At 39.1% G+C, this 14,048-nt stretch overlaps 1 protein-coding gene across 3 annotated transcripts in view; it reads right to left on the reverse strand.

Annotated features, from left to right (window-relative positions):
- The window catches only part of LOC124987306 (chondroitin sulfate proteoglycan 4-like), a 65,641-nt gene that overhangs the window by 14,625 nt on the left and 36,968 nt on the right, over positions 1-14,048 (reverse strand). For all 3 annotated transcript variants that reach the window (XM_047556483.1, XM_047556481.1, XM_047556482.1), the window contains 2 exons: positions 11,242-11,373; positions 2,879-3,051 (listed from right to left, as the gene is read on the reverse strand). In XM_047556483.1, the coding sequence (XP_047412439.1) occupies positions 2,879-3,051; positions 11,242-11,373 (305 nt within the window). The remainder of the gene's footprint in view (positions 1-2,878; positions 3,052-11,241; positions 11,374-14,048) is intronic.

The raw sequence follows: 14,048 nt of genomic DNA on the forward strand, positions 1-14,048 counted from the left end.
ATCTGAGTCTGTAAATGGGAATAAGCAGTACACTAGAGGTTTAAAACAGTGCTTAGTATATAGCGAATGGTCAAAATGGTTCAATGATCATTACTATTATTTTTCCATTTTACAGATGAGAAAACTGAGTTTTAAAAGAAATGTAATTTGCCCTAAGTCAAGATTTTCTGACTTTAGAGGTCAAAGTCACCTATAGTGCTCAGTCACTAGTCATCAGGAGTAACTCTAGAAGCATCTAATAGGTGCCTGATTTTGAAATTAGAAGCTCTCTCCACATTCCACATGCCAAAAGTGCAGAGAGCGTGGGCTGCTCTGCTATATTTCTATAGATCATAAACATATCTGAGATGCTGTTTTAGGGAAAAAGGAATTGTCATATCCAGTGTGTGCCTTGCATAAAAAGTCTGATAGCATGGTCTTTGTACCCAACCCTATATATGACACAACAATCTCTGCTTTGTCCTTTGAGTCAAAGCACTGGAACAGGCACTGTGTGGCCGTGTCTGCTCAGGAGAGTGAAGGGCTGTGCAGTGAGAAGAGCTTCATGCCCTGGTCTACCAGGGAAGGAGGGTGCAACTCCTCTCTCGCCACCTCTGACTTGCAGGGTGGTCAAGCTGTGCTTTGAGTGGGAGTCTGCTCTTGTCTCCACAGAGACACAGGGCCCTTCATTTCAGGAGCCCCAGCAGGAACTCCATGGGCTCTGGCCAACAACTGCCATTGCTATGTTTTCTGGGAACTTGCTTCTTTGTCCATAAAGAAGAAGGAATTATAAGCAGAAAAACATAAGACCATCACGTAATGACATTTTAAATCAATCAACATTTTCCTTATCCTGGGGTCTTATATTTAGCTTGGGATATCAATTTCCTGCATACAAATGTGTTGTATTTTTAAAAAATATATATTATTTTAGTTGTTGATGGACCTTTATTTATTTATATGTGGTGCTGAGAATCGAACCCAGTGCCTCTACCACTGAGCCCCAGCCCCAGCCCCCAAAATGTGTTGTATTGTTTATTTTCATAGAAAAATGTACTCTGACTTCCATTATTATAAACAGTTTCAGATTACCAGGCTAGCCCACTGAGGTAGATTGTCCTACTATTTCAATCATTCAGTGTCTCCTCCCTATAAGATTAAATTTCTCCATCCCATTGGCATCAGGCTAGTTCATGTGGCTTTCTTTAGTCAATGAAATGTGAGTATAGCTGACACTTTCAGTCACAAGCTGTAAATCATCACATGGTTCCACCATTACTTTTTTCTCTCTGCAACAAGCACAATAATGTTCAAGAGACAGGCTGTTCCTTAACTCAGGTCTTGGAACAAAAAAGAAGGTACAGCAGACACACGACCAACCATGACACAAGTAAGATACATTTTTATTATTCCAAGCCACTAAGATTTGGAAGTTGTTTGTTATTGTAGCAAAATCTAGTGGATTCTGGCTACTATATCCACTAAAGCCTATTTTGACTAAAATACTACATACTAAATCTAAAATAGTATTTTTTTGCAGTCAGAAGTCATTAAAAATAATGCTTGCAATAATCATAATCAAATAAAAAGAAAATAAAATAAAAGGAATCAGGACCAGAGCCAGGACCTCTCTGTATAACTAATATAATTCTTACTAATAGTCAAAATGCAAACAGACCCCAGGCATGTTTTGATGCCTCTGGGCACATTTGTAATTTTCATCCTACTACTTTTTTTATGCCTCTCCCAAAGTGCATCTGTGAACCAGAGAAATGATACTTCCTCTTTTCAGCAGCACATTCAGAGCTTTTGCTAGCCTCATGACCTGTTCCTTTACATGTATCCCAAACAAAGGCAACTGCAAAGCAAAAGCCAAATTCAATCCTGCCGCATTGTGTTGGAGAGAAATGGCTCAAAGGTTAACAAAAGACCTGCAGTTTACTCTTGCTGTTTCCTCTAAACTGGATTATGGAGGTTTTTTATTCTTTAATCATGTAAATATATAGGCAAATTGACGGTCAGATCCATGTCTACACTGTTTCAGAATGGAAAAAGAAAGCTGAAGACAAATTAAAGGAATAGTTATAGTCAAGAATTCTACTTTGGAAACATAGACTTTCAGAAAATGAATTAACATCCAAGAAAATAGGTCTGATCAGTCCAGTTCCTGGCTGGAATACAAAAAGAAAAAAAAAAAAAAAGAGTTTGAAGGCTTATTCATTTTAATAAGAAGGTAAGAAGGTACGTGGATGATAGTACTGGTGATAAAGTACAGTGAAGTTTTAAAAACTTACCTCTGGATACAGATTACAAACACAACACTCTCGTTGGATTAGACAAAGGGGAATGAAGGGAATGGAGGAGGGATGGGAATGGGAAAGACAGAACAATGGATCGGACATAACTTTCCTATGTTCATGTATGAATACGCCAAAGTGAATCTCCACATTGTGTACAACCACAAGAATGAATGGGAGGTTGTACTCCATGTATGTATAATATGTCAAAATATACCCTACTGTCATATATAACTAAAAAGAACAAAAACACACATTTATATGAACACTTACACATTAAACTGTTATTATATATTAATTATAAATGAACACAAACATCCTGCAGGATTTACTCCAGTAACTACACTTTGAATTTCCTTTTAAGTTAGTCTTTAGTCATAAAAGGATCCCTTTTTATTTATTAGACTCAGCGTTTGAGTGTAGTGTTTCTGACAATTACATCTCATCTTGCACTCCCTACAAAGTGTCTGGTTTCACAGCTACAATGAGTAATGGCCGGGGCAGAGGGGCACGTCTGCTTGGATTAGTGGGATGAAGACAAATGAGAGGCCCACCCTGCACCCACGCTCAGCCCTGCTCCAGGCACAGACCTCAGAACTCACCAGATATTGGGTAAAAACGGAAACCTCCTCAGTGCTGTTGTCAGAGTTCATTCGCAGCAACCTCCCAAGTCTAGGGGAACTTACAACTGTGAAAATTATAGATCTGTTTCCTGCATTGTCTACATCATTAGTCACAGCTTTCAGGTCACGAGATGAAAGAGGCTTCACGGAACCTAAATAAAGATTAAAACATGAGTTCAAGTCTACAATATAGGAAATCTGTCAGTTAATGAAATAATCTCTACAGACCCCTGACAACTCTTAGGAAAGCATATGGTTATGAAAGATGGACTGAGTAACTCCACTTGAAATTGAGCTGCGACATCTATTCATGGCATGAGTGGCTACTGGGGACCCAGGAGAAACCAGCTTCTCCCGCCCCTTCCTCAGCCCAGCCTGGGTGTCCTACTGATCCCTAGAGAAAGAAATCAGTGCCAAGGCACGGATGGCCCCTGACTTGGCTCAGCATATGTGAAGGAAAAGCAGATTGGTGCGGAGAACACAAGAGACAGCACCTCCCCTTGAAGGGTGGAGGGGTCCTGGTCTGATGGAGCTGCAGGTGCTCAGTGGAGTGTCCATATGCTGATACCTGGAGGAGGAGTTGGCTATGGAACCAACACCAGATGTGCCCATGCATGAGCAAAGGACTGTGTGAATGCCAACGGGGAAGAACCAGTGACATATGGGTTTTGGTGCTAATTGGTAATCAACGAACAGAGAGGCTGGGGACACTCAGGCTAGAACGATAGATTTCCAATGCTCTGTGGTAAAATGTCAGCATTTCCTTCCTATCCCAATAATTTTATAAAATACAAATGTCAAATCACTGTCAAATTTCTCTAAAAATTTCTAAACACGTCCTTTTGCTTTTCATTCTTATCTGCTCAGAGACTAGAACATCCATGGACCACACATGGAAGAGCAGAGTCTCAGTGCATTTTCCATTACTTTACAATGATTTAGAGAACATCCCAACCTTATAGGACAGAAGGTCTAAAACAGATTCACATCATTCTTCTGGCCCAGAATCTTACCTCATCTCTTCTGTTTTAGCCCTTGCTAAAGGGTTATATCATTAGACCTCTGAGAAGGCCCTTTATAATTTACAAATTTGAATTGATCATCCAATAGTAACTAAGCCTCCTGAATGACATCTTTTCTTTTCTTTTTTTTTTTCCTTTTTCTTTTTCTTTTCTTTTCTTTTTTTTTTTTTTTTTTTTTTTCTTTCTTTATTTAGCCTTTATAATATTAGACAGCAAGGACCACCAAATAGTGTTTAAACCATATTCGGCATTACAGGAAGCCAGTTTGGGTCAGGACAGCTTCCAAACTTGTAAGCATTGTTCTGAGTCCTCACTTTGGAGGCTCCATTTAAAATACCTCTGTCTCTAATATAAGCACTAGGTTGTGGGGCTCCTGAGTAAGAGGGTAGTGAGTCTGTGAAAGCCAGCCTCAGGAATACAGTTCCAGCCCAAGTTCAGGTCCGCCTCGGCACAAGTTTGGTTGATACAGAAAGCATCATGTGGCATTTGTAACCGTCTCCCACATCTCTTGTACTTCTTGCTGCTGACGTTTTTGTGGTCATTACTACTTCCTGCTTTCTGGAGCCAAGATCAGAGGTCACATCGGGCAGGCTGAGAGGAGTCTCTGCAGCCCTGGTAGGTGTTATGAAGTCCTACTGGGGCCCTTCCTCTCTTTCCTGTCAAGGTGGGCTCCTTCCTATCAGATGGATTATGTCCCTATGTGTGTGGGCTCTGGGCACTCCAACATCCAACTTCTCTATCCTCGGTTTTTCTTTGGAAAAATTTCCCACTATGCCTTCTTCATTGCTTTCTTCTTATAAAGGATCCTAACATAATTCACTTGTTCCTTCACCTCTTGGTTACCTTTGAGGCAAGGGCAAGGTTAAAAGTAATCTTTTTCTGAAAAAGTTATTTTTCCATACAAAAGGACCTGAAATCAGTATAGCAAAAGATATCTACACTCCTATGTTTATTGCTCTTAACAAAATGTCAAGATACAGAATGAACATAAGTGCCCATCACTTGATGAATGGATAAAGAACCTGTAGTACATATACACAACGGAACACCACTTAGCCCTAAGAGGAGAAGGGAAGGATGGGAAGATAGGGAGAAATCGGTTAGAGCCAGACAAGAATAAGTTCTGTTATGTTATTACACAGAAAGGTGATTTAAAAATCAACAATTTGATGTCATATAATTAAAAACCTCTAGAAGAGACAATTTTGGATGTTTTCATCCCAAAGAAGTAATACACATTTCAGATGATGGCTAACCAAGGTATCTGAATTGATCATTATAGAATGTGTACATGTGCCAAGGCAGCACACCATACCCCATAAAATGCAAAACTATTATCTGTTCACTAAAAAATAAATTTATAAAGCATTATTTCACTCGTTGTAGCCTTTTGGAGTAGAAGACTCACCGGTGCTGTTTCAAGCCAAGATGGCTTTCTCTCAGTCAGGGCACATCAACCCCTCTTTGTCTTCTGCAGCTACCTAACCCAGGAGGAAATCCAGGCTTAGGTCAGCAACAGTTTGCTCCATGCCACAACTGCTAGGTAGGCACCTCTTATTGCCCAGCCCAACTCACCCAAAGCCGAGCGTCATTTCCCCCACCTGCCTTCTTTCATCCACACCGTTGCTATTTCCATCACTGAGTTCCAGGAACTTACTTTGGGAAGGATTTCCACATAAACCTTTATCAACAGAGTAACTTTCCTACCAGGGGTGGGGTCCTAAGAGTGCTCTGAAGCACAGCAGTTTGGCAAGTCCTCACTCCACTCCCACTGCTTGGAGATTGGAAAAGCAAATCTGCACATCAACACCTCTGCGAAGCCTCAGAATAAAGAAATCTGTTTCTCCTCCTTTTAAACACAGCATTTCTTGAACAACACTTGTACCCAGTTCATTGTTTCATTAAAAAAAACAACCACCACCAAAACAGCAAGAGCTTCATGATCACTAGGCCTGGAGGTTTTACATATTTCTTCAACATGCATCAAATACCTAAATGTAAAAAGCCCTACAAAGGGAGCGAAGATACACCAGTCTAATCTGCACATCCATAATCTGAAAATCCACAACCTGAAATGCTCCAAAAATCTGAAACCTTTTGAGCATCAACATGACCCCACACGTATAAAATTCCACATCTGATCTCATGTGATGAGTTGCAGTCAAAATACAGTCACATTAAAAATATTGTATAAAATCATCTTCAGGCCATGAATATAAGGTGTATATGAAATATAAATGAATTTCATGTTCAAATTTAAGGCCCATTCTCAAGATAGCTCATTATGTATATGCAAATATTCCTAAGTTCTAAAAATCCTAAAATCTAAAACACTTCTGGTCCCAAACATTTCAGATAAGTTAGAGTCAACTTGTATCAAGAAACAGCATGGACACAGTCCCTGCCCTTTCTTTCAGAAGTCATGATAATACTAAGAAGTGTGCAGTTGTTTTTTTCATCATGAAGGAAGGATGATAAGGCTTGGAGAGTTTAAGCAACTTGTAAGTCCACTTACAACCGATACCGAAGTGACTATAGTTTATACACTATGTGTATACACTATTATGTATTGCCTAAATTGTTCTACTTTGAACTCAATGGGTGAAATCATATCCAAGTTAGGGAATCATGTAATTCACCAGTCAATATCTCTGAGAGATGGTTCTCTCTACCTTCCAAACACATCCTTCTCTCCTTTGGTCTTCACTTGACAACCCTGCTACCCTACCTGGTAAGCTCACCCCTCCTCAATGGTGCCTGGCACGATGTTGCTCATTCTGCAGGGGTAGCCCGAGGTCTGCCTTGGGGAAGAAGCTTTCTCAGTCAATGGGAAATTCCCCTCTCTGAACCTGTGCAGCACCCTCATGTGCCATTTGCTGGACACTGACGGTGACATGCTTTGCATGTGTACTGTGCTCTTAAGTGGGAGTTCTTATTTCACCAATTAACAAGCCTCTAATTAATAGACAACCTTTTCTTACAGTTCTTGGTTATTTCCCACTAAGTTATACAATATTCAGTGTTTCAAGACCCACTGACTGAAAGGTTTTACAAATCTCTGCTCTAAACCCTTCAGCAATGCACTATATAGTCCTTTCTCTTTTCTTCTTTCCTACCACAGAGGACAGATAGCCTATCTATGTGATGTCATTCCCTCTCTATCAAGACCAAAGGGACTGAAATCACAGAGTCTGCCAGGAAGAACTTTTGCTGATATGCTGCTTAACTCTGGGTCAACATAAGTTTATATTCTAGATCGTTGTAGTGAAACTCTCAAAGTCAATCCCTCTAACACTCGAGGCCAATGCTACTGCAAAAGAGCCATATACAACTTGAATACATAGAAAAACTAGATTCTAAGGTCAGAGTATATTCCAATGTGCCACCACTAAAGATAAACAAACTGAGCGGCAGAATTCAATGTGAAAAAACTAGTTATAAATTTTTTTCTGGGAAATAAATTTTGCACAAAGAAACAGAACTTATTCTAATTAAACATATATATGTACAAAATACACACACATGCATGCATGCACACATATATATTACATATTGTACAAACATATATATATACACACATACGTGTGTATGTATGTGTGTGTGTGTGTATATATATATATATATATATATATACACATATATATACATATTTCAGACATACCTGCACATTCACATTCAAAGTACATATAATAAGCTGGGCATGGTGACACATGCCTGTAATCCCAGCATTTGGGAGGCTGAGGCAGGAAAATCTTAAGTTCCAATTGCATTAGCAATTTAGCAAGGCCCTAAGCAAACTTAGCAAGACCCTGTCTCAAAATAAAATATAAAAAGGGCCGGGGATGTGACTCAGTGGTAATGTGCCTCTGGGTTCAATCCCTGGTTAAAAAAAAAAAAAAAAAAAATATATATATATATATATATACACACACACACACAATAAAAATACATTGTATACATATATATAGTGAAACATTATATACATATCTTATAAATAGTGAAATAAACTAAAAAATAACAAAATGAAAATTCACTTTGGTTAGATTTATTTCCTTAGTTCACAGAAAAATAATTTCATTTAGAACTAGAGTACTTCCTACTTTAAATAATTGAGTCAAAAAGAGATTTTCCAGTTTGGCAGGGGATAGAAGTCATAGTTAACCTAAAGCATTCACCATGTTATGTATTCTAATAATTACTTTGTTTTGGCTTACCAGGCAAATTCCTACAAGTCTCAAGCCGAAGCCACTTTTTAAGACTGAGTGCACAAAGGAGCCAAAACAGAAATAGCCAAAGTCTGAGGAGCTGGCAGAAAAAGTCAAAATGGTATGGGACCGATGTGAATTTAAAAAAAAAAAAAAAATGTTTTTTTGTTAACTAATTCCATGTTGTAATATTTCCCTAACCAAAGAGAGTAAAATCTACATTTCTACATAATTGCTGCTTTTTATTAAATTTCTACACATATTTTCCTGGTCATACACATCAACACATCAATAACATTGAGAAAGAGACAAAATAAACATTTACCATAATGGCCCCATCTTCAGGGATCTGACATTCTAAATAGAGACAGCCCATGGAACACAGGCCCACACATTGAAAAGGAAGGGGCTGCGTGGTGTGAATATAGACCTTTAAAATGTTTTTTATTTGCCAAATGGAGATGGATCAAAACTTGTATTTACAAAACATTATTTCATTTAAATCCTTGAACTAACCCAATGTAGCAGATTTAAAACACAAACACTATGAAAACACATAGCATCAACAAATCTGAATGTCCAACATTTAATTGGAATAGATTTTCTACTCCTATAACAGTTCTAAAAAATTATAGTCCTATAAAAAGGAATAGATTTTCCTGATGTTTTAGAATATATAGGTGCTGAACACAAAGACTGGCAATAGCTGACAAATGACATCTTAAATCACACACTGAGGCAAGACGCAGCGTGCCTCCCTTCCCTCGGCAGGACACCTTGACGAGGTGGGTGCTGGGGAGGCCCAAGGGAAGAGGCAGTGGGGCTTCTATCATCACCACCCATCACGGTGTCACAGCAGCAGGGACCAACAGTCCTTGGGTGACTTCTGCAGCAGCAAGACTCGCTTGGATGCTCACACTAGGGGATTCTGACACAGAAGAGGGCGAGTCACTGTGACTCAGGGATCTTAGGGTAGGAAAACACCAAGAATAAGTGGACCAAATGATCCATAAGGTCTACCCAACTCTAAGACCTGTGATTCCACAGTTCTCATTTCCAAGTTCATCCAAGTTGAGATTTTATCAAATAAAAGTGCAGCCAGTGGAAATGCATGTGAAAATTCATCTTTCTTCCCGCTGACCAGGAGCTGGAACAGGAAATAAGTCCTAGTGTGGGGACAGAAGCTAACACAGAAACCAAGAATATCCATAGAGCTAATGTGCTAGGAGAAAGGGGCAGCTCACTTTGGGATTTGAGGCTACCATACAAGCTCAAGGAGTGAGTTCTCCAACACATGGAAGCAAGGTCAGGGAAGTAAGGCTTGCTGGAAAAGGAAAGGACTCTGTCCAAATATTCAATAGAGAGTTATGAAACTGAATGTTTCACACAATTCTATAAAGACAAGAAGGGAATTCTGTCCACTTAAAATATATTTTTCCTGTCAAACTAAAATTCAGTAAAACAGGCACCAGGAACTTTTTCTTTCTAAATTATAATGGTTCTTTCTCTCTTTTGATGCAATTGTCTTCAGTTATTAAACCAGAATCCGTTTACCCTGAATAGATGAAAGGTATTTCATCTTTTACAGTAGCCAGATCTACCCTGATTTCTGATTTTTGAACTTTTAAAAAATAGATTGCCATGTTTTTCAGATTACTAGGAAATCTAGTATATTTCAGATTGCTTGCTTTTTAAAACACTAAATGGTAACCTTGAAAAAAAAAATGATCATGCCTTGAAAAACACTGATCAAAGCATTGTACTTACTCTTAGAGAAAAGTTATAGACAGAGAAAAGGTTTTAGAATACAAGAATCTTGGTTAACGTATCTTTTGTTGCATTTTGAAAGGGTTTCTTTGTATGGATTCAAATGCTAAAGACTAACTAAAAATTGCAAAATTTTCCCTAAAAGTTTTTTGTTGTATTTTTAAATAGTTACAAATAAAAAGCCATTTTCCTCTAAATATACTATAGAACTGTGTGAGCTCCCTCCACCCCTTTCCCACTTCCTGGCCAAGTTACATTCCCCACTTAGGCCACAATGCCTGCCAGCTTCCCATGAGAATGTCACCTACCTTGTGTCATTGTAGGGATTATAGGACCAGATTCCTGGCTCCACTATAGGATCAAGTGGGTCTTAAAAAGTGATGCCAAATCCCATTCCAGAGACCTGGTGTGAGGTGAGGCCCAGGCATCACTATTTTTAAAATCTTAATGGTATTTAAAACAACTAGCTAGTATGACCATAATTAATAAAATTACTAGTGTCTTTCTTGAATGTCTATGTTTCACTGGTAATGCATGTCATTTAAATAAGCCATAATGTGTACAATTGCTTTTGGCTTTTTTCCCCCCAACATTCTGGGATGTTAAAATTTTATGATCTCCTGTATTTCCTCCTCAGTGCTTTTTTCTGGAAATAACAAATTCAACTTTTTTCTCCTTTTTTTTTATTGCTGTTGCCAACTTTCCCCTACCCTGTGATGAGGGTGTTGAGCCAGAGAGGCTTTCTTAGCTCCTTCTAGGCCAGCCAGGCTGCAACTCTTGGCAAATAGCCATCCCGAGGCTGCAGGACCCCAAAACAAGCACTCTCTGAAACCTCTGACAGTCTCCTGCTGCACAGGGTTTTTATATTCAAAATACGAAAATTCCAATGGAGGTGTAGCTTAATGGTGGAGTTCTTGCCTAGCATGTGCAGGATCCTGGGTTCAAACCCTGGCACTGGGAAGCAACAACAACAAAAAAATACAAAAATCCCAAGAAAGTAAAACCAGATGAGCACCACACAGCCTGGCTCGCCATGCTTCTGTAAGGACTCTAATAAGAGAGTAGAAAAAGAAGCACAAGGTACCATAGAGATGGCTGTTTCCATGACTCCCCACAGCCCTGCACCAGCATGCCCTCTTCTGAGGAAGAGGAAAAGGGAAAGACAGGACTATGGAGAGCCACAGCTTGCTTTAGCAAGCTGCAGAGAGAAAATTCTTTCTGGAACTTTATAAAGGTTGTTACAGCAATCTATATGTAAAGATGATACATTATGCCATGCTGGTGGAACTCTCTAAATAAATACCAAACACTTCAACCAAAACAACACTTGCCCAAGATAAAATCTTACCTGGAAAGATGCTCAGTCCTCTGTTGACTTCTAAGCTAATGACCAAGATACGAGCAGTGATGCTAAAGATTTGCCGAGGTGCAAAGTTCAGACCATCAGTAACCTGAAAACTAAAGCCTCCTGACATTGCTCCTTCAAAAGAAGAAATGACACTCTGGTCAGCTTTGTTGTGCTGTAAAAGTCACCCAACTGCCCCCAAGGCACCCTGCAAAAAAAAATCCCCTATCAATTTGTAAGTGAGCTAATTCAGCCACTGACTGCATCAAATCAAATACATGATGTGTCACCTAACAATGCTTCAGACAACAGAGGACCATGGTGCCATGAGATGATATCACCAGAGGCTGTGTAGCCATCTTAGTTGTGTAAGGACACTGTATGATGTTTGCACAATGACAAAACTGCCTGAGCACGCATTTCTCAGCCCTTGTCCCCTTTGTTAAGTGATACATAACTGTGTTGCCAAAGACATAAGAGTTAAAACATATCACTGAAGGTCTAAAATGCAGACTCCCCACCCCATTACATAATAAAACAAAGATATTATCTCTGAGAATTTTTTAAAATTTAAAAGTTAAAAAAAAAAATTTTAAGTATATTCATAACCTGAATTTTATTATTTTGGAATCAATTTATATCAGTAAAGTGATACAAGCCTGCAATATCACACACACACACAGCTCCACACACGCACCCTAGTAATTTCTGAAATATGTATCACACTTAATTGATAATACTGAAAATCAAAACTGGGGCTAATTAAATAACACGTAGTGCCCTCTTACACTTTTAATTATGTGTCTATGTCAAGTAAGATACATGTATTCTGCCAAGAGTGGGAAGGGAAGGGAAAGACCCAGTCTTGCTTTTGTTAAATTTCTGCAAGGAGAGAATTACACTCCAACATGTCTGTCAAGGGATAAGTGATATGAGAAAAGTTAAAAATTAACTTATGTGCATCACTGAAATTGAGATGGACTCGATCGATCCAGATCCCAGGAGTGATTTACCAATCTGACTCACAAGGCACAAGGCAAGATCACCATGCAGAAACCAATGTTCATATCCCCATCACTCTTTGAAAATATTTATCCCGCAGTAAATTTGAGGCCCACAGGTCTTTACGTCATGTATTGGGGAGAAATGTATCTTTGTTGCCCTTAGGGACGTGGTAAGGAACAAAGGAGGCACGGTCAGACTGCCCTTATGTACGAGCACTGCCTTTATAACACAATGTAATAAAAGGTAGGTGGCTAGCTTGACAGTCCCTCAGGTCTCTGTATCTAAGCGAACACTGAGAGTTCTGATTCCTCACCAAAAAAAATGGCTACAGATTGTTAAAAATTTCCCCAAACACTCAAAAGTCACCATGGGCAGCAGGGCATGATTCTGAATCTGCCTAGTCAGAACCAGAGTCCACAACCAAATGTGGTTTTGCATTAGCTTATTTTTCTAGAAACAGCACTTTGAAATGAAACACAAAATTAAGAAGAGGACGGGGGCACTTTGAATATTTTATGAATCCAGAAACAAAATGAAGTTGGAATCAAAGGAATTACATAAAAATAAATGTGAAATCATGCAGGAAGTGTGCCTTAACAGACTTATTAAGACTAAGGAAAGATAAGGAAGGAGACATGGGAACGGGGTTGAACTGTGGATCTACTATTGTGCCAGCTCAGACTTTTCCAGATAGTACTTTAAGAAGGGCCACCTTAAGTGAATCACTCAGCCTCTAGCATCTTGGTTTTCTCAACCTGCTTAGGTTGTTATGTGGAATAGGAAATTAGATTAATGGCGGAGCACTTTGCAAATATAAAATGCTAAGAGAGACTAATTAAACCTAAGTCTTTGTTTGGGACTGATGATGGACAGATGTGCTAGGAGAGAGCCAGCTGGTTTCAGCAGCAGATTCATCTGTAGCTGGGCTCTGGACGTTTTGAGAGTTATTAGCTTGCCTCAAAGTCCATTTAGGAAATGTAATGGATTGGCTCTCATGTTAACCTTGCCTTTAACTCTCCTTCCTACTTATCTAGGAGAAATTATTTTCTCTACTCTCCAAAAGCAAATATTGACCCAGTAAATGACAAATCAATTAGCCCAGAGAGCTCATTTTTGTTTTAATCCTTCCTTGTAAACGGTAACTTCAGTTCTTCAACCCTCTCTGCTCTTCAGTGGGTTGGAGCTGGCAGACATAGCACAGACTTTAGGTCAGGTCAATTTAATCTTTCTAAATCTCAATTTCTTCATCTTGAAAATGAGGTCATTATTCTCCACTGCTAAGAGGGCTCCTGAAGATGCAAGGAGTGATGTGACTGTCCCTCCTGTGGTGCCTGACACGTGGAAGAGAATCAATGACTGCTTCCCAGTGCAGACTGGAAAACCTCAGAAATTCAATGCCCCCCCAACCCCTTGCACAAGTCTCTAGAGAAATTCTCTCCATTCTGAAAATATGGTAATCCTTTCATACAAAGAAAAATATTTCTAGACCTTCACAGAATAGTACTTGGACTTTTGGTACCTACTCCCAAAAAAACGTGTCATTAGAAGAAACTTCCTAGCAATTCAGTGCCTCTTTAAATGAATTGTATTTTATTACACAGCACATCTGTACACATTTTAAAAATGGAAATACATATTTGGAAAAACATCATCCAGTCTAGAAGCAATGCTTTGCCATGAATGTAGGTGGATCTGAATAGTGCTGCAATCAATCTAACCCCCACGCATCCCAGGCTACAAGTTTAGAAGCACTAGGTAAGAGCATTCACAAATTCTTTGGGGATCTTTTACATTGACTGCAAAAA

This window comes from Sciurus carolinensis, chromosome 6 (genome assembly GCF_902686445.1).
Source record: "Sciurus carolinensis chromosome 6, mSciCar1.2, whole genome shotgun sequence".
Lineage (NCBI taxonomy): Eukaryota > Metazoa > Chordata > Mammalia > Rodentia > Sciuridae > Sciurus > Sciurus carolinensis.